The 23,020-nt window shown below is 33.9% G+C and overlaps 1 protein-coding gene across 6 annotated transcripts in view; it reads right to left on the reverse strand.

Moving 5' to 3' along the window:
• Positions 1-23,020, reverse strand: part of Mettl15 (methyltransferase like 15) — a 261,551-nt gene that overhangs the window by 164,177 nt on the left and 74,354 nt on the right. For all 6 annotated transcript variants that reach the window (XM_047518341.1, XM_047518340.1, XM_047518338.1 and 3 more), the window contains exon 4: positions 381-517. In XM_047518341.1, coding sequence (XP_047374297.1) covers positions 381-517 — 137 coding nt within the window. The remainder of the gene's footprint in view (positions 1-380; positions 518-23,020) is intronic.

Genomic DNA, 23,020 nt, shown 5'->3' on the forward strand with positions numbered 1-23,020 from the left:
TATTTTTATGTGGTGCTGAGGATTGAACCCAGGGACTCACACATGCTAGGTGAGTGCTCTTATCACTGAGCTGCAATCCTAGCCCATGTCTTTTTATTTCTTTGCCCATTTATTGAATGGGTTATTTGTTTTTTGGTGTTAAGTTTTTGAGTTCTTTGTATATCCTGTATTATTCTTAAGACTCAGAAAATGATAAAATAATATTCCTTTAAGTGACACTAAAAATATTATTTACATTAATTCCTTTTGGAGAAAAAAGGAGGAAAGACTAGTGGAATAAAATATAACATCATACAAGATAGTATGAATTCCAAGATGGTAAATCAAACTCTTGAAAACTCAGCACCATAATTAAGTAAATATGCAGGAGTACTACTTACGGGTATAATTTGGAAAGCTGTTCAGCTATTGCATAAGCCATCGGGTCTCTGTCTAAGGCATACAGAGTAATATCTGACTCCTTCTGTAGAATGGCTCTTGTGTGGCCTCCTGAACCAAATGTCATATCTAGAAAAATCTAGCCAACACAGAAAAAGAAAATTACCTTTCAAAATGAATAGAAGTTATTCTGAACATTTATCTTAATTACTATAAGCCCATAATGACTTTCAGAACCCAGAGCAAATGGGAAAAAAATTTGCCTAGATTTGAATTTTTAAATTTATTATTTTTCAAATTTGGTGAAATGTTTGCTATCTTCTATAATTTCTCCTGTCATGCACCACCTTTAACAATATGCCCCAATATACTGAATGAGCAGCGAATGTAAATACAATGATATGCTAGGACAAAAAATCTTGGTGCATAGTGGACTTGGAAATAATGGCTATCAAGCTCACATTCATCCCAACAAACTCATACATGTATGGAGTTTTAGTTCATGATTCCCCCTCATCCCTTCCCCTTTTCCTTCCCATCCTCCCTTCCCTTTCCCATATTCCTTCCTCTACTTTACTAGACTTCCTTTTGCTTATTATTTGTTTATATTTGACTAGTTCTTTCAATCTATGTATAAGTGAAGTTCCCTGTGGTATGTTTATATATGCACATAACATGTTTTTTAAAGAATTCGTTCTGCATTACCTCCCCTTACCCATCCCTAGAGTTGAATTATTTTTACATGAGACCTGGCTAAAAAATGACCAGAGTATCAGTAAAACAACTGTTAACACAATTTGGTTAATTAAGGCAAACTTACGTTTGACCCTAACATCAAACAGTCCACACTGGTAGACCTTCCTTCCTTCTTCCCTTCCTTCCTTCCCTCTGTCCCTCTCTCCCTCCCTTCCTCCCTTCCTCACTTCCTCCCTCTCCTCTTCCCACTCCTCCCTCTCCTCCCCTCCCCTCCCCTTCCCTTCCTTCTCTTCCTTTCCTTCCTTCCTTCCTCCTTCCATCCCTTCCTTTTTTGTTGTTACTTAACTAAATAACAATAACCAAAATCATATAAATAGTTCTCACTCTGCTTGAAAATGTTTTACACTAAAGACAGTCACTTGATAACTGAATGAATGCAGTGGCTATGACAATATACCCCTTACATATCTATTAGGGAAGTGGTTTTCTGTGTGTGTGGTGTGTGGTGTGTGTGTGTGTACGTGTGTGTGTGTGTGTGTATCTGAGCTGAGTCTAAAGTGTTGTGGAGTTTTTTAATGCATTCCACCACTCAGCTGCTAACAATATTTCCAATAATTTCTTGTCATTTGGAAATGGCTTAAAACTAGTGTGATTTACTTTATGTCAATTGTTCTAAATGCTTCATATGAAAATTAAAGATATTCAAGAAGACAGAAAAAGAAAAACCAGAAAGAATAAATGAGAATGAATGTACCTAACAATAAGTAATTAAATGAAAAATCAAATATAAGCTGAGAAATAGAAAATAAAACAATACAACCTAGAAAGAGATCAAAGTTTTTTAAATAAAAACACCTGAGGCAAATTATAGATTTGACACTAAGTAGTTATATTTCTTTGGAAAAAAATCATGTCAAGTCACAAAATTCCACTGTCTTCAGATTTCCCCAATGGTTAAAAAAGAAAAAGAGGATGAAGAAGAAAAGAAGATCTACTGCCACCTACTTAAATGGCAAGATAACAAATAATTTTTCATCTAAACTAAGACACATTAGAAAGTAAAGGATTTTTGCCAATAATTTTGCCAAGGTAACAGAATAAGGTGTATATGAGTGTGTATCTTCAAATGTTTGGATCATTCAAGATACATAATACAGTTAACAGGATCTGAATCTATTTCTAAGCTATTTAATTGGCCACACTCCAAAGAAAATAGTCAGATCTCAGTTGAGTGAGATACCAGATCTGGACCACAAGAAATATATGTGTGTATAAACTCGTCAACTGAGATTGATTTGGAAGTCAAGACACTATCTGTGCATCCCCTCAAAGTTACCACCTTAGTTGAATGGACCCTTTCAATAAATTTCATGTTTATCCTGAAGATTAAAAAAAAAAAAACTTACTCTAGTAATACTGAATACAATGACAAATAACCTGCCTATCAGCCAGACATAAAATATTTAAACACACACACACACACACACACACACTAAAGTTCATGAATATAATGAATAAAGGGAAATTCCCATAATGGATTTGAATATTTCTGTTCCTTTAATGGAACACCTTGGTTCAGGGAGAGTGGTCAGAAAGAGGGCACAATTGTTTTGAGTTTTTGACACCTATTTAACATTTTGAGTTCCATCCTCTGATCAAGTACTAAGGAAAGATAGCCTGCTACTGAAAGAATAATACAGAGAATCAAAATTGAGAAATGGATAGACATATGATATACAAAAGACATAAATGTGAGAAAAATATAAAAGCATTATTTTCAATATAAAATTTCCACTAAAAAATCTTGTACTTTATCAATAGCAACATAAAAAGCTATGGTTACTTACAGTTTTCACATTTTAAACAGTAACTTTACATTTTTAGGAGTATATGCAAAAATCTCAAAATGAAATACACTTTTTCCAGTTTGTATACTTATTTCAGGATTCTATGAGTTAAGTAAATATCATACCCTACTTTGCTTCACTTTTAAAATTGTGAGTTCAGCATAATTTAAATTAAGAATTTGTTTCCTTTTATGGCACCAAGTCTGGATGTAACCTTAGATTTAAATCAAGAGTATATAAAATAAAATAATTTACATATGATTTTCTTGTCCCAATCCAAGAAAAGCCCAATCAATACTTTTTTAAAAGTCTTCCTCATTAAAAATATTCTGGAAAATATCACAGATGATAATTTTAATTCACATGAATTTTTAAACTATATCATGATTATTCCCTTGAAGGAGTACTGATATTCATTCAAGGGAATAATCAAGTAAGTTTCCATGGGGGGTGGATCTATTATTACCAGTCAAGTATAATACAGAAAGTAAATGTAGTCAAATAAGACTAAACAAAACTACAAATGAACCCAACCAAGTGTCCTGGGTTAATAGGTGATTGAAGTCATCAGCTTTCACTTTTAAACTTCAAATATGCATTGCACAACATATATAATAGTGTCATCTAGGTCACATGGGTGGCCCCCTGTCACCAGTGCTATAATTGAAAAGGAATTCAATTTGATTTTGCCTTCTCCGACGTCATTAATATGACATAAAACAACATTTTTTTAACCTATACGAGTTGATAATTAAATAGGAGCCTGGTCAGGTTTGTTTTTGTTTTCCATAACAAATGCAGGGAACCCTTCCAAATTCATTCTATAAAGTAGACAAAACCATACATATACACACCAAGGAAAAAAAACTTCAGACTAATATCCCTGATGAACACAGATGCAAAAATTCTCAATAAAATTCTGGAAATTGCACACAAAAATATATTAAACAGATAGAACACCACAATCAGTGGGGTTCAACCGAGGGATGCAAGGTTCATTCAACATATGGAAATCAATAAAGGGAGTTCATCACATCAATAGACTTAAAGAAAAAATCATGTGATTATCTCAATAGAAGCAAAAAAGGTATTTGATAAAATACCACATCCATTCATGTTCAAAACACTAGACAAACTAGGGATAGCAGGATAGTAGGAACATACCAATACATACATTGTAAAAGCTATATATGCTAAACCCAAGGTCAAAGACAATGATGCCCTCTTTCACCACTTTTATTCAACACTGTCATTTAAACTTTAGCCAGAGCAATTAGAGAGAGGAAAGAAATTAAAGGGATACCTAAAGAAAAGAAGAACTCAAACTATCCCTACACCAGTGACAAGATTCTGTATTTAGAAGACCCAAAAAACTCCACCAGAAAACTACCAGAGCTCATAAATGAATTCAGCAATGTAGTAGGATATAAAATTAATACCCATAAATCAATTGCATTCTATACATTAGTGATGAATTCACTGAAAGAGAAATTAGAAAAACTACACCATTCATAGTAGCCTCAAAAAAAAAAAAAAACTAAGATATTTGGGAGTAAATCTAACAAAAGAGGTTAAAGACCTCTACAATGAAAGCTACAGAACACTAAAGAAAGAAATTGAAGAAGACCTTAGAAGATGGAAAGATCTCATATGTGTTTGGATAGTCAGAAAAAACATTGTCAAAAAGACCATACTACTAAAAGTGCTATACAGATTTAATGCAATTCCTATTAAAATCACAATGATAGTTTTCAAAGAAATAGAAAACTCAATCATCAAATTCATTTGGAAAAGTAAGAGACCCAGAATAGTCAAAGCATCCTTAGCAAGAAAAGTGAAGCAGGAGGTATCACAATACCAGTCCTTACAGAGCTACAGTTATGAAAACAGCATGATACTGGCACAAAAACAGACACATAGACCAATGGTACAAAATAGAAGACACAGAGACAAACCCACAAAAATACTGTTATCTCATACCAGACAAAGGCGCCAAAAACATACATCAGAGAAAAGATAGCATCTTCAACAAATGGTACTGAGAAATTGGAAATCCATATGCAGCAAAATGAAATTAAACCCCTCTCGCCCTGCACATACCTCAACTCAAAGTGGATCAAGGGTTTAGGTATTAGACCAGAAACTCTGCACTAAACAGAAGAAAAACTAGACCCAAATCTACATCACGTGGTTTAAGAACCAATTTTCTTAACAAGACTCATAAAGCACAAGATGTAAAATCGAGAATCAACAAATGGAATGGAATCAAACTAAAAAGCTTCTTCACAGAAAAGGAAACAGTCAAGAATGTGAAGAGAACCTACAGAAAGGGAGAAAATCTTTGCCACTTGCACCTCAGATAGAGTATTAATCTCCAGGATCTATAAAGAACTCAAGAAACTTAACACCAAGAAAAACAAATAGCCCAATCAATAAATGGGGCAAAGAACCTGAACAGGCACTTCACAGAAGGAGAAATGTGATCAGTCAGCAAATATATGAAAAAAATATTCAACATGTCTATCAGTTAGAGAAATGCAAATTAAACTACACTGATATTTCATTTCCTTCCAATCAGAACAGCAATTATCAAGAATACAAATAACAACAAATGCTGGCAAGGATGTCGGGGAAAAGATACACTTATACATTGCTGATAGGACTACAAATTGGTGCAACCACTCTGAAAAGCAGTGTGGAGATTTCTTAGAAAACCTGGATTGGAACCACCATTTGACCCAGCTATCACACTCTGTGGCCTATACCCAAAGGACTTAAAATCAGCATACTACAGTGATGCAGCCACATCAATGTTTATAGCAGCTCAATTCACAATAGCTAAACTATGGAACCAACCTAGGTGCCCTTCAACAGATGAATGGATAAAGAAAAGGTGGTATATATACACAATGGAATATTATTCAGCTATAAAGAAAAATAAAAATTATGGCATTTGTTGGTACCTGGATGGAACTGGACCCTATCATGGTAAGTAAACAAACCAATCCCAGAAAACCAAAGGTGGAATGTTCTCTCTGATACGTGGATACTAACTCATAAAAAGAGGGTGAGGGCTAACCTAGTAGGAAGAACAGAAGTACTCTGGATTAGACAAAAGGGAATGAAAGGAAGGGAGGGGGAAAGGGAATAGGAAAGATAGTAAAATGAGTCAGTCATTACTATTCTATGTGTATATATGATTACATCAATGTAATCCTACATCATGTACAACCAGAAGAATGAGAAGTTATACTCCATATATGTATATAATATGTTAAATACATTCTACTGTCATATATAACTAATAAGAACAAATTTAAAAAATAATAAAACAAATGCACATGAATAAATACATTGGAAAGTTTCAAAGGAATCTTTCTGATACTCATTTATACCTGTATTTCAAATGTGTATCTTATACACCAAACATATATTAAATTCATGTTATGATCCATTGCCACCCACTTAAATGGCAAGATAATATATAATTACCTTACCTGACATAACTTATCTAAAAATATCAATCTCATATTTTATACCAAAAATTTATTCTGATTATTCTACTTAACTACTATATATAACCCTGAACTTCAATAATTGCATCTAAGAAGAAATGAGAATGCACCTCTGTATACTTAATAGAATTTATAAAGATTATCTATAACCACAAAGTAGATGTTATAAAATTTTAAATATATGTAAATTCAGACTGCACTCAGCTAATAGGAGGCACACACACGAATTGAATATAGGTGGATGTGGCTCTAAAACTTGTGATCTTTCTTGTGCTACTTGGTCTCTGCATTAAATCAATAAAGTCTATATTTGCAAATTGCTTTATGGTTTACCAAACACTAATGTTTTCCTATTTTATCTAGTAAGAGTCCTGTGAGGGCAGATAGATATGTGGAATTATTCCCATTTTTACAAAAAAGAAAACTCAGATTCATGGAGGTTATGTGCTTTGATTAAGATCATATTATACTAGAGAGAGGAAGCAACTTCCATGAATCACCAAGTATAAACTTCGTGTTCTTTCTGAAAGAAATAGAGGAAAGGATGGAGAGATAGAAAAAAAGGAAAGTGGATGACATAAGAATTATTGCAGAGAAATAATTCAAGTCTAATGCTTTTATTATACATACATCTTCCTAGAGTATAATCTAGTTCTACATCTTTATACTTCTCAAATTTGACATCCTTTAAAACTCAGCTTAGTCTCCTTTCTGAAGATGGGGACTGACAAACATCAAGACTTTTGCCCAAGATCATCATGCCTTTAATTTAAAAATTTTCAATCCAACAGTTCTCATCACTGAAATTTTCACAATGGAATGATACTGTTAAAATTGGACAAGAAAAGGTTTAGCCATAGCAGTACGAGGGCAGATCCTCCAGTTTTGTTTTCCTAATGCTGATTAGTCATTTCCAATCTGTGCAAGATTTTTAATAGTAAGTTCCCATCTGAATTTGGAAACAATATGGCCTGATTTTACTTTGTAATTTCTTTGTATGAATATTTTCTTTTCTGGCAATTGCTAATTTTGAAATTTTAGCATTAAAATGCTTAAATTTTTTTCATTTAAAATTCACCTGTTTGCAACTATTTTCATTTTGAAGTACTGAAATGTGCCAAGCACATACTTAACTTTCTGCATTTTTCAAGAATTAATTAAAATAGATGGCATTAATTAATAATCTATATATTTATTGTGCATTCAGGTGTGGTTAGGACCAAAGGAGGTAATGTAATGATATTGCATATTAGCCTTCACTCTCATAAGGGTATTTAGAAATGCATATGAATAACTTTAACATGTGCAGAAAGAAATCTGCAAAAAAAGAAAGGCACAAATAACATTTACAGGAAGTCAAAAAACAAAAGTTTATACCAGTCAGCGTAAGAGGGACTAAACTGAAGGAGGTTATACTTCCACTGGACCTTAGAAGCTGTGCAGAACCCAGATACCCGTCTATCCTCTCACCCTCCTATATTGTCCAAATTCCATTGGTTGTAAAATTATGTTGATTTCACCACATAAATGTCTTGAATCTTTCTACCCCCACTTTTAACTTAGGGTCCAACATTTCTGTGCTTTGCTATTGCAGTGAGATTACAACTGATATCCAGGCCTTTAACCTCACTTTTAATTCTTCTTGTCACATTGCTAATAGAATATCCTTTCTCAAGTAAAATTTTTGTATTATATCCCCATTTAAATCTCTTCAAAGGTTCTCCAAAGCCACAAGATAGAGTCCAAACTTCCAGGCATAATGGAAAAAGTTTTTCCTATTTTGACCCTTGCACTTCTTTCCAATCATCTACACAAATTTTGTAACATATTTTCTAGCCGTCAAATATGTGAAGTTGTTAAATATATCAAGCTGTCTAATGCTTTCACTTCCTTTTTGCTTTATTACATCTCTTTCAAATTTTATTCTCCATTACGAGAATACTAAATTACCTATAGCATTGTTCTAAGAGCTAGAAATACAATAGGCCAAAATAAACATGGTCCTTGCTCTCATGTAGTTTTCACTGTGGTCTTACCATTTTTAATACACTTTTCTTTCCTAAAATATTCTTCGGGAATGTGCCTTAGATATTTGTCTAGATCTAGTAAAAAGCACAATATAACACAATACATTACACATGGAATACAGTTAGTAAATATCTGCTGAAGAAGTAAAAAGGAATGAAGCTTAAAAAAGGTATAGACAAGGGAAAGAATGTGTCATGAATATGAAGAAAATATTTTACCAGAATCCAAGATTTACTAAAAGAAGAGGGTGGAAAGGAGAAAAAGGAAGAGAAGGCAAATGGAGAAATTAACACTCTCCATGTATGTGCCAGATACAGTTAGGTATTGTGACATATTCCCTGGTTTAGTCCATGTAATACCCCAGTGAGATAGATAAACTAGGAAATCATGCTGGAAGATGGTGTGAAGTTAAACTGTGGCAGTCCTAAAAGGGGGACACAATACATAATTTATATTATTTTATTATTTCTGGTTAGAAATGAAAGGCTTGGAGATATTTCCTTCTTTTCTTTTATATCCCCTCCAGTGGTAGAATCCTAAAACTCAGGGTCTGATACATACTAAAAAAGCACTGAAGTTCTTTTTTTTTTAAGTAGAAAGACAGAGACAGGGGTATCTGAAGAAAAGGAAAGATTAACTGTCAACAGTAATAGATAGATAGTAGGGTAGGAGAAACAGAGGAGCTGGAGGTTTCTGCTCTTAGAATAGAACTCAGATAAGGGACAAGAAGAAGCTGAATTGGCAATAGCAATAGTAATGGAGGATTATAACAATAGTAAAAGCAATGTATGTTACATTTACAGAATGCTTACTTTATGTCAGGCACAATGCTAAACATTTTACTTGCATCATTTATTCATTTTATACATACCCACAAACACACACACATATAACTGAGTAATTCTAAAAGCTATATAAACAGTTATTAACACTATTTTAAGAGGAGAAAAGGGAAGTTTAGACAGGGTTAAGTAAATTGTCTAAGCATAGTTAATAAATAACATATACAGATTTCAAAAATAATTCTCTCTCTTAACCCTGTACTGCTATCTACTTTGCTTTTTTATAGAGGTAAAACAGACCAATTAAATACTGTGGGTGGAGAAATAAAAGATCACAAAACATGCCATCTGGATAAATTAGAGGTTAACAGAAACCTTTTGTAATGCAATTGTTAGGTTCCAGCACTTCCTATGCTATGCACTTTAAAAAGTTGATCTGATTTAATTCCTATAGTAGCATACAGGCAGATAAAATAATCCCATTCCACAGAGAAGTACACTGGAGCCACTTACTTCAGAAAACATGAGGTGGTATTATAATTAAAAGATAGAGGCAGAAATAAGACAAGCATTTCTTTTCCCTTCTTTCTAGACCTCCCCTCTCTGGCCACCTCCCAATTAGTCTCATTAAGGCCAAAGAGCAATTTCTTACTCCTGAAGAGAGAAAATGAAAAGTATAAAAAGGTGCAGGCATTATAGAGAAATAAAGAGGTTTATGAATTTCATGTGGGAACAAAATAATTTGTGTAGTAAACTTGAAGTAGTAAAGTGGGGGGCACTACTGAATAAAGATTCTGAAGAGATCAAAAAAAGTTGAAATCTAGGAATGAAACCCCCATGTGATCCAGCTCATTGATATTTATGCAAAAGAACTAAAATCTGGCATACTACCATAATATATGCATACCAATGTTTACAGCAGCATGATTCAAAATAACCAAGTTAGGGAACCATTATAGGTGCCTGCCAACAGATGAATGAATAAAAGAAAATGTGGCCTACACAATGGAGTTTTACTCAGCCATAAAGAATGACATTATGTTATTGGCTAATGAACGGATGGAACTGGAAAACATCTTACTAAGTGAAATAATCCAGACCCAGAAAGTCAAAGGTCAGAATGTTTACTCTCACATGTCTAAGTTAAAGAGAAAGAGAAAGAGAAAAAAAATAAACCAGAAATAAAAAATGGATTTCAAGTGGGGCTTGTTGGTGCTCTCCTGTAATCCTAGCAAGAGACTGAAGCAGGAGGATTCCAAGTTCCAGGCCAAACTCTGCAATTTAGTGAAACCCTGTCTCAAAAACCAAAACCAAACAGTAACAAAATAAAACCCAGCTGGGGATATAGCTCACTAGTGCCCTAGGTTCTATCCCCAGTACTGCAAAAAAGGAATAAGGAAAATAAAAAGGGATGGGGGGATAGGATCACACAAAAGAGAAGAGAGACTGATTCAAGTATGTTATGTACATGTAAGAATAAACCACAATGAAACCCACTATTCTAATAATTATTATTCATCAATAAAGATATTTGAGAGAGGGAGATGGTAGAACACTTGCCTAGCATGTAGGATGTTCAGGGTTGGATCTCCAGCAGAGGGAAAAAAGAAGTTGATTTTTCAACATGCTTAGAAAACATTAAGATCTAATGATATTTTAAGATCACTGTAATAAAAAAATTCTGATACTTGTAAAAAAATGACTTTCATTATATATACCAATTATATGACACAGTCTTTAAGAATATTGTGTTCCAAGTCCAGTTGGCTCACATATTTTAAAGGCAACACAGGAGTTCCTTTGACTGTAATTTTTGACAATTAAGTTTGTCTGACAAGTTTATTTGGAAATTTTGATTAAAACAAAAAATATATCTGCATATATACACACAGATAAACCTGTATCACTAGAGTCATCTACTTTATAATGTCACTGAAATGTTTGTAATTGCTATGGCAAGCTATTCTTCTACTATTGTGCAATGAATTAAACATTCAAGACTATCATTGACTAGTCTCAGGCTTTGAATAGAGTTTGAGTAATAAATTGACAAGTAAATATGTATCACACTGAAGCATTTGTAGATGTGAAACAAGTTGGAACATAGAAGGCCAACCTAATAGTTAGCTAATATTTTGAACTAACATTTTTTTGTACCAAACCCCTTGATTTATTTTTGTCAAGCTCTGTTGAGTATCTGTCTGCTAAGCATTTACTTTGTTTTATTTGTAACTATTATGTGGGTTTATGTAAAAGGAAAAAAATTCTCAAAAAAACATAAAAGTTATACCACAAACAAAACAATCAATGCACTGCAATAAGTTTATCTCTTTTCCTACTGTATCAGAATATTGGTGTTACTATGACTCATTCTGTCCAAATTCTGCAAACATTTCATCTTGTAGCTTCAACTATATGCTATTCACAAAAGAAATCTTTACTTGTCATACCAAAATTTATTTTTCTCATCTTTCTGTTCTTCAATTGTAATAAATTAAATTATTGGAAGCATTCATTCTTTGTGATGAACAGTTGATTTATTTTGATTCATGGTATACAAATGGGGTACAACTTTCATTTCTCTGGTTGTACATGAAGTAGAATCACACCGTTTGTGTAATCATACATGTACATAGGGTAATGCTTTTCTCATTCTCTTTCCTTCCCCCCTGCCCCCTCCTCGTCTCTAATTTTCCTCTATAAAATTCATCCTTCCTCCATTTTTGCCTCCCCCACTCCCGTTATGTATCATCACCCACTTATCAGAGAAATTATATGACCTTTGGTTTGTGGGGATTGGCTTATTTCACTTAGTATGATATTCTCCAACTCTATACATTTACCTGCAAATAACATTTTTTTATTCTTCTTTATGGCTGAGTAGTATTTCATTATGTATATACACCAGTTTCTTTATCCATTTATCTATTGAAGGGCATCTAGGTTGGTTCCACAATCTAGCTCTTATGAATTGAGCCGCTATGAACATTGATGTGGCTGCATCTCTGTAGTATGTTGATTTTAAGTCCTCTGAGTATAGGCCAATGAGTGGAATAGCTGGGTCAAAAGGTGGGTCCATTCCAGTCTTCTGAGGATCCTCCATACTGCTTTCCAAAGTGGGTGCACCAATTTGCAACCCCACCAGCAATGTGTGAATATACCTTTTCCCCCAATATCGTTGCCAATACCTACTGTTGCTTGTATTCTTGCTAATGGCCATTCTAACTGGGTGAGATGAAATTTCAGGGTAGTTTTGATTTGCATTTCTCTTATTACTAGAGATGTTGAACATTTTTTTCGTATATCTGTTGACTGCTTGTAGATCTTCTGTGAAGTATCTGCTCATTTCCTTAGCCCATTTATTGACTGGATTATTTGTATTCTCAGTGTAGTATTTTTGAGCATTCCCTCTAAAAACTGGAACAAGGCAGGGATGCCCTCTTTTACCACTTCTATTCAACATCATCCTTGAAACTCTAGCCAGAGCAAGTAGACCAAAGAAATTAAAGGGATACGAATAGGAAAAGAAGAACTCAAACTATCACTATTTGCAGATGACATGATTCTATATTTAGAGAAGCCAAAAAATTCCACCAGAAAACTTCTAGAATTCATAAATGAGTTCAGCAAAGTAGCAGGATATAAAATCAACAATCTAATGAATCTAGTGCATTTTTATTCATAAGTAATGAATCCTCTGAAAGAGAACTTAGGAAACCTACCCCATTCACAATAGCCTCAAAAATAAAATAAAATAAAATTAGGAATTACTCTAACAAAAGAGGTAAAAGACCTCTATAATGAACAGTTTTCATTCTTATCTATCTGTACCATGGTTTGAATTTCAATTGTATGTACAAGCCATGTACAGTGGAACTGCCACTTAATCTGCTTGCACATTGAACAGCTGAATTAATGCAATTGGCTTAAAATATGGCACAGGTGGTCACAATAAGCCTAATTTCAAAGAGTTCTCAAAAATAATGTCAACCTATCAGGGTTTTTTTTTTTAATAAAATTGTTTTTATCTATAACATCAAGAAATTCAAAAAACGCTTTCTGAATAAACTCTCATGAACATATAATGAGAATGCTCAATAGTTGCTTTTAAGAATTATTACTGTGTTGACTGTTCATAGTATTTTTGAAAATTAATTTGAAAACAGTGCAATATTGAGTTTTTTAATTAATGTGTTTAGCAAATGCTCTTTTCAAAACATTTTTTGGCACAAATCTTTTTATGATGGCAATTTCACCATGATTTTAGTATTAAATTCTTATCGTAAGCATTAAAGAGTGACAATATTTTCTATTACTTAAATTCCAAATAATATTAATATTAAACAGATCAAAGCGGATTAATACAAATAAGTGCTAACATCCAGTTTAGTAGTGTATGCATGTACACACATGTACACGCACTCATGAACAAGGGCAGATGAACAGGAACTTCCATCTTAGTAAACTTGTTTACACATGTGAGTCAAGTTCATGTAAGTTTTAAATTCAGAATAGAGTATATTACACCACCACAAAATCCTTGTGTGGGGTAGATGTAAGAAAGTAAAATTTAAGGAGACCATTTTAATTGTAGTAAGGGGAAATGAATCAAAAAAGTGCTTTTAAAGTTATTCAAGACAATGAAAAGAGACAGATTCAATAATATATCTACTTTTAGCAAGCACAGTAATAACTCAAGATGCTGAGGCAGGAGGATCACAGGTTCAAGGTCAGCATTAGCAATGTAGGAGACCCTGTATCAAAAAATACAAAGGACTGGGAAGGTAGCTAAGTGTAAAGAGTCCTGGATTTAATCCCCAGTAATGAACAAACAAATAAATAAATATACTTTAAGAGCAAATTGCCATTATGACTTATAAATCATACATGAATAAAAAAACATGATACAAATGAGGCACAGGGGTTAAAAAAAATAGGAACTTACTGTTAGAATATAAACTCTCTGATCCAGAATCTATTATTTAATCACCATAAAATTTTAGACAAGTTATTTAACTTCTCTGAAGCTCAATTTCCTCATGTGTATAAGAACATAAATATGCCATCCTAGTTTACCAGGTTACTGGGATATTCAAATAAGACTATATAGGAAATTTGAAAATACATTCAGTGCTATATAAATGAATAACGCTATTTGTAAAATGAATATTAACTAGGAAAATAATTATTCACAAAACACCTGAGTTCCAAAATTTTTCACTAAATACAAAAGTAATTCAGCATACAATAAAGACACTTCATGGGTTATGAATAGGAAGAAACGCCAACAGAAATCTTCAGTTGGAAGATGGGCTTTCATTGGAGACTCTCAATGATACAGCATTTATGGCATGAGAAATTAAAAAGAATTTAGCTCTCTGGACTCACACCTGTGTTGACATGGCTCAATGAACAAAAAAAGTCCAGATACTCTGTGAATATGGACTTGCTATGGTGTGTTACCTGAGAAAATGCAGAAGAAAACTGAAACTACCCAGGATGCTAAGTACACTTGATTCTTCTGTGGCAAAACTGGAATGAAGAAGTGGCCTGCAGTATGCTAATTTTAAGTCCTTTGGGTATAAACCCTGGAGCTGGATAACTGGGTCAAAAGGTGGGTCCATTCCAAGTTTTCTGAGGATTCTCCACACTGCTTTCCAGAGTGGCTGCACCAACTTGCAACTTCACCAGCAATGTAAGTATACCTTTTTCCCCACATCCTCTCCAACATCTATTATTGTTTGTGTTCTTGATAACAGCCATTCTAATTGGTGTAAGACGAAATTGTAAGAGTTGTTTTAATTTGCACTTCTCTAATTACTAGAAATGTTGAACACTTTTTCATATATCTATTAATCACCTTATGTCTTCTGTAAAGTGTCCAGTTCCTTGGCCCATTTATTGATTGGGATTCTTTGTACTTTTGGTGTAAAGTTTTTAAGTTCTTTACAAATTTTGGAGATAAGTGCTCTATCTGAAGTGCATGTGGAAAAGAGTTTTTCCCATTCTATAGGCTCTCTTTTCACATTATTGATTGTACATACGTGCATGATAACACGAATGCTATGAATCTACATCGTGTACAACCACAGAAACAAAATGATGTACCCCATTTGTGTACAATGAATCAAAATGTAGTCTGTAAAAAATAAATAAATAAAGAAGTGGCCTGTGGTGATCGGGCACTGTGGTTTCTATACAAAAACAGAAGCTGGGGGTGCATGAACCTACAACACTACCTCCAGATTACAGCAAAGTGTGCCATCAGAAGACAAAAGGATCTGAAAAACCTGTTGAAGCTGAGCCATTTAAGATAACAATAGCTTCCACAGATGGGTTAATTTATGTAAAAACTTGTTAGGGGCTGGGCACAATGGTGGAGGACTAGAATTCCAGCTGGGAGGAAAGCTGAGGCCTGAAGACTACCTGTTTGAGGCCAGTGTGGGCAAGTTAGCAAGATCTTACTCAAAAAAACAAAAAAGTTTGGGGATATAGGGTCCAGCATGTGTGAGGCCTTGAGTTTAATTCCCAGTACTTCTTCGGATGTGTGTGTGTGTGTGTGTGTGTGTGTGGGAGGTTCCTTGGTTTATTCATAATTGCATTAATTAGATATTCTGGTTTGAGATAATATTGACTTTTGAAGAGGTTTGAAAATTTAAGTCCTTCTAATTTGTTCTTGTTTTCCAATACATACATCCAAAACATACTGACATGGAGTATTATAATTCAGTCTTCTTTTTCTCTAAATAGCTGAATAATAGGGAATAAGAATACAATGTTTACAGGTTGGGTATATGTTTTAGTATTTTTAAAATTTGTTCTTACCAAGTCAAATTTTTTGAGATGCTTTGGTATAAACCGTGCAAATTTTGTTTTTAATTCACATTTAATGTTTTTTAAATCTTTCTAAAAATGTAAGATATATTAAAGGATAAAGTAAAGAAGATATTTAAATTTCAATGAAAATCTTCAGTGGTATATCAGAAAAAGATATCATTCTAAATGGTGAAAAACTGAAAGCATTCCCCCTAAAAACTGTAACAAGGCAGGGATGCCCTCTTTCACCACTTCTTTTCAATATCGTCCTTGAAACTCTAGCCAGAGCAATTAGACAGACCAAAGAAATTAAAGGGATACGAATAGGAAAAGAAGAACTTAAACTATCCCTATTTGCTGATGATATGATTGTAGACTTAGAGGAACCAGGAATTTCCACCAGAAAACTTTTAGATCTCATTAGTGAATTCAGTAAAGTAGTGGGTTATAAGATCAATGCACATAAATCTAAGGCATTTTTATACATAAGCGATGAATCTTCAGAAAGAGAAATTAGGAAAACTACCCCATTCACAATAGCTTCGGAAAAAATAAATTACTTGGGAATCAATTTCACAAAAGAGGTGAAAGACCTCTACAATGAGAACTACAGAACGCTAAAGAAAGAAATTAAAGAAAACCTTAGAAGATGGAAAGATCTCCCATGTTCTAGGATAGGAAGAATTAATATTGTCAAAATGGCCATACTACCAAAAGTGCTATACAGATTCAATGCAATTCCAATGAAAATCCCAATGATGTACCTTACAGAAATAGAGCAAGCAATTATGAAATTCATCTGGAAGAATAAAAAACCCAGAATAGCTAAAGCAATCCTTGGCAGAAAGAGTGAAGCAGGGGGTATCGCAATACCAGATCTTCAACTCTACTACAAAGCAATAGTAACAAAAACGGCATGGTATTGGTACCAAAATAGAAAGGTGGATCAATGGTACAGAATAGAGGACACGGACACAAACCCAAATAAATACAATTTTCTCATACTAGACAAAGGGGCCAAAAATATGCAATGGAGAAAAGATAGCCTCTTCAACAAATGGTGCTGGGAGAATTGGAAATCCATATGCAACAGAATGAAATTAAACCCATTTCTCTCACCATGCATGAAACTAAACTCAAAATGGATTAAGGATCTCGGAATCAGACCAGAGACCTTGCATCTTATAGAAGAAAAAGTAGGTCCAGAGCTTCAACATGTCGGCTTAGGACCAGACTTCCTCAACAGGACTCCCATAGCACAAGAAATAAAAGCAAGAATCAATAACTGGGATAGATTCAAAATAAAAAGCTTTCTCTCAGCAAAGGAAACTATCAGAAATGTGAAGAAAGAGCCTACAGAGTGGGAGAAAATCTTTGCCAATCATACTTCAGAGAGAGCACTACTTTCCAGAATATATAAAGAACTCAAAAACCTCTACACCAAGAATGCAACTAATCCAATCGACAAATGGGCTAAGGAAATGAATAGACACTTCACAGAAGAAGATCTACAAGCAATCAACAAACATATGGAAAAATTTTTGTTCAACATCTCTAGTAATAAGAGAAATGCAAATCAAAACCACACTAAGATTCCATCTCACCCCAATTAGAATGGCGATTATCAAGAATACAAGCAACAACAGGTGTTGGCGAGGATGTGGGGAGAAAGGTACACTCATACATTGCTGGTGGGGCTGCAAATTAGTGTAGCCACTCTGGAAAGCAGTGTGGAAACTCCTTAGAAAACTTGGAATGGAACCACCATTTGAACCAGCTATCCCACTCCTTGGCCTATACCCAAAGGACTTAAAATCAGCATACTACAGAGATACAGCCACATCAATGTTCATAGCTGCTCAGTTCACAATAGCCAGATTGTGGAACCAACCTAGATGTCCTTCAATTGATGAATGGATAAAGAAAATGTGGTATATATATACAATGGAATATTACTCAGCCATAAAGAATGATAAAATTATGGCATTTGCAGGCAAATGGATGAAACTGGAGAATATCATGCTAAGTGAGATAAGCCAATCTCAAAAAACCAGAGGACGAATGATATCGCTAATAAGTGGATGATGACACATAATGGGGGGTGGGAGGGGTTAGTGTTAGGGTTAGAGTTAGGGTTAGGGAGGGGGGCAAGAATGGAGGAAGGAAGGACTATATAGAGGGAAAAGAGGGGTGGGAGGGGTGGGGGGGAAGGGAAAAAAATAACAGAATGAATCAAACATTACCCTATGTAAATTTATGATTACACAAATGGTATGCCTTTATGCCATGTACAAACAGAGAAACAACATGTATCCTATTTGTTTACAATAAAAAAAAAAAAGAAAATTTTATAATTACTGTGCCTATGCTATACTTCTTCAAATCAAGACAACATCTTTGGATTAATTTTTCATTAAAGTCCAAAGTGAAAAAATAGTTTACCAGACAATCTTTACTTTTAAAGGTTTTATTATTTCCCTTTAATATTTAATCACACTACTACTTAACACTTTGGATTAAACATAACTCCATACAGGACAATGAATTAGCAAATGGGGCAAATTTAGTTATATTGATGCTCTGACCATATTACTAGAAACAAAAAGTCTGAAATTTGTCAATTTTTAACAGACCAGGAAGACTTTATGCAACTTTCAAAGTGGACAGCTAACTCAAAGGACATAATACCAGAATCAATAATTATACTACAATCAATTAGCTAATCATGTTAATAAAAATTTTATTCTTAATTATGTTATTAGTCTTTGACTTGGTTTATGGTTTTCATGTTCTTTTTCACAAAGAATATGTTTTCCTTACAAGAAATGTCTTTCACTTAGCATGATACTCTCCAACTCTATCCACTTACCTGCAAAAACCGTATTTTTATTTTTCTTTATGGCTGAGTAGTATTTCATTATGTATATACACCACTTATTATGTATATACATTATACCATGTATTATATATATATTCATTATGTATATACACCATTTCATTATGTATATACTTTATCCATTCATCTATTGAACGGCATCTAGGTTGGTTCCACAATCTAGCTATTATGAATTGAGCTGCTATAAACATTGATGTCACTGTGTCACTATAATATGCTGATTTTAAGTCCTTTGGGTATAGGTCAATGAGTGGGATAACTGGGTCAAATGGTGGGTTCATTCCAAGTTTTCTAAGGAATCTCCATACTGCTCTCCAGAGTGACTGCACCAATTTGCAATCCCACCAGCAATGTAAGAGTATACCTTTTTCTCCACATCCTCGCCAACACCTATTTTTGCTTGTATTCCTGATAATAGTCATTCTAATTGGAGTGAGATGAAATCTTAGGATAGTTTTAATTTGCAAAAAAGCAAAAGTCCAGTGTTTTCTCTGGTAAGTAGATGCTGCTATATAATGGGGTGGAGGTAGGGTAAGAATGGAGGAATGTTGGATTGTGTAGAGGGAAATGAGGGGAAGGGAGAGGAAGGGGGGAAGGAAAGATGGTGAAATGAGATAAACATCATTACCCTACGTACACGTATGATTACAGGAATGGTGTGACTCTATGTCATGTACAACCAGAGAAATGATAAGTTGTACTCCATTTATGTACAATGAATAAAAATGCATTCTGCTGTCATGTATAACTAAATAGAACAAACAATAAAAGAAGAAAGAAATGTCTTTGTCTTCTGTGAGCTCAACTCATTTACATAATTTTGTCGTGCTTGGTCATGTTATCGTAACAGTTTCAACCACTGAATAAAGAAGTCAAAGTCATCAAAAGAGTGTAGTCTGTAGGAAGTTAACAGTTATTTTAGAGAATGGAAGAAGATATACCTAATAAATATGCAAAAGGAAGGGAAGACGTATAGGGGACAATGATTGGATTGTTCAAGGTTGCAAATGAATAAATCTGATTAAGAAAAAATATTGAAATAGAAAATAACATTAGAAATAATACATTAGAAACGGTGTAGAAGTTTTAACTGTCAAAGAGTTTGGACTTTGATTTAACGCCCATTAATAGTCTTGGAGGTCCTGATGAACCCAAGAGGAGCAATATAAAATAGAATGACATGATGAAATACAAACACATGAGCATGGGAATATGAATATACAGTTACAATAATTTTTTCAGTGAATTTCTTTTTTCAGAGTGATACTGAAGATATTTAATCAATACACAGAGTCAAATTTTGGGGGATGCCAATCTATTGAAATCACAATTATAACAATAAAAAAATCAATTATAGGATGGGGATGTTGTATAAACATCTGTATAACTATCTTTATACTTTTAAAGAATCTGGAGTTATGGAGGAGAAGCTTCTAAATTCAGTGAGAAGTACAATGTTATATTTTACTAAGAATGAGTTAAAAATACAGTGGAATTTAGTGCAGTCTTGTGCCATATAATAACATTTCAGTCAATGTTTGGCCATACCTACCACAGTAATCCCATAAGATTAGAATGAAGCTGAAAAATTCCTATCACTGAATGAATGTATAACTGAAGAAAAAGGCAAAAGACAAGAAAGCTGCAGGAGAAGAAAAAGAAGCCAGAAAACCCAAAAAATTCATAGTGAAGAGCTTAACTGAAGCTTTTGCAGACGTCAAAAAGCTCCTTTAAAAGTCTGAAAACATAAACCCCAACCCCGAAGGTTTTTATTAATAGTGAGGAATGTTCATGATGCTTCCAACAAATCTATGGTGAAAAAAGAAGCAAACCACATGGACAAATTTCTGAAAACAGTGATACCTCTTCAACATAAGCCTCAGAATATTCTTCAGGAGTTATTACAGAAGAATGCTCTGTTATCACAAGAAATTTCAGGTCCACACATGTTACTGTCACTGAAGACCTTCAAGTGGAACAAGATATGGAGGTAGAAAACAGTGATATTGGATGATCCTGACTCTAGGTAGGTCTAAGATAATGTTCATGTTTATGCCCTAGTGGTGTTAACAATAAAAAGGGTTTTGAGTTAAAAAAATAAGAATAAGAAACTAAAAATAGAAAAAGAAAAAAAAAATATATAGAATGTGGATATGTAGTTATTTTGAATGGAGGTCGCACTGAGGGTGAGAACGACGATGTCATCCAAAGAACGCAGACATCGGAGACCAGGCTCAGAAGGCACAGATCTAATTTTACTTATGATTGTAGAAGACATAAATAGGCATAGTATCCAATCAGTTTAAGACGCTTGTTAAAACATAACAGAATCATCCTATCGGTAAGCTATATGTTGTACTAATATAAACATACCAAGTATCCCTAAGTGATTCTGTCCAGCAACAAGTCTGAGACAAAGGACTGGGGGAAGGGCAAGACTCCAGCACACAGCATGAGGCGAGGCAGTACAGGTGGGCGAACACACATCACAGCTTGCCATGATGCCTGCTGAGCAAGGCTTCCTCTCAGCTCATAGCTCAGCCTCAGTAACTGCAAAGGCCTGCAATCCATGGCGAGTCTTTACCATTTCCTCAGTTTCCCCATCAAGACTGTTGGATTTATTTAAACCATTGTTATCAGCAACTGATGTCAAATAAGCTTGAGGAATGTTCCCTGCAAGGATATAAAGAAAATGTGTAACTATACAATGAATTTGTGTTTTAGGTAAAGTGCTATCACAAAAGATCAAAAAGTTAAAAAATTTATAAGTTAATAAAGGAAAAAAATTAAGCTAAGGTAATTTGTTATAGAAGGAAATGTTTTCATATATTTAGTATAGCATAAGCATACACTTTATTAGGTTACATTAATGTATAGTAATGTCCTAGGCCTTCATATTCCCAGGCTAAAAGCTTGACCTTCCTAAAGTCATACTAAAAGCCTAGGATATTAAATAAAAGCAGTCATAAAAAGAAAAAAAAAAGCTACATAATGAAGTTCTACAATCTTATAGATACCAAAAGGACAAGAAGGAAATAATAAGGGGAAAGTCAAATTTTTAAACTTCACTCAAAGAAATATTCAGGATTTCTCAGTCTTGAGTCCACTGACATTTTGGGCCACATTTGTTTTAGGAGACTAGCCTATGAATTACAGAGTATTTAGCGGTACTCCTGACAAGCCCTCCACCCAGTTGTGATAACCAAAAACTTCTTCAGACATTACCAAACATGCCTAGAGAGGGGGCTCAAAATTCTCCCTGTTGGAAAGCACTGAGATAACCTGAAAAGATGTGTGTATATTAAAGAAATTGGATTTGCATTTCAAAACCATCTAACAAAGAAAAGTCCAGGCCCAAATGATCTCACTAGTGAATTCTACATAACATTTAAAGAAGAAGCCAATTTTCCAAAATCTCTTCCAGGAAAAGGTAGAAGAGTGACTAGTTCCCACTTCAATTATGAGATGCATTACTTTGATATACAAACCAATGACATTATTAGAAAATTATAAATTAATAATGCTCATGAGCATGGATGTAAAAATCCTCAAAAATGTAAGCAAATCAAATTCAATAATATGTAAAAATAATAATATTGTTAGCATGTAGGGCTTTGTAATCCCAGGAATATAAGACTGGTTCAATATCAGCAAATCAACAACTTCTAATTTTGGAAAGTTGTTACAAAAAAAAAAAAAAAAGGAAAAGATTCCAAAATAGGTGGATAATTACTTAAAACCTGAAAATCTCTTACTTATGCCAAGGTATACAGTATACTATCATTCATTATCAGACAACATTTATGCCTTCATAATGAGAATACCATGCATTATACAATGTAGTCCTAAGAGAAAATACTACAAGACACAGGTAAGATGATCTTTTAATAAATACCCAATGTTGAAAAGATACAGAAATAAGTACAGAAGAAACTTTAGTTGCCTATGTTTGAAGTAAAACAACATAATGCAAATAATTTGGGATGATCTGGTTAATCATTTTGAAAAAGGCTTCAAGCATATAAACACGGAGTATATCAAACAGAGGTCAGAAATGGGTTC

The sequence above is a fragment of the Sciurus carolinensis genome, chromosome 11 (genome assembly GCF_902686445.1).
Source record: "Sciurus carolinensis chromosome 11, mSciCar1.2, whole genome shotgun sequence".
NCBI lineage: Eukaryota > Metazoa > Chordata > Mammalia > Rodentia > Sciuridae > Sciurus > Sciurus carolinensis.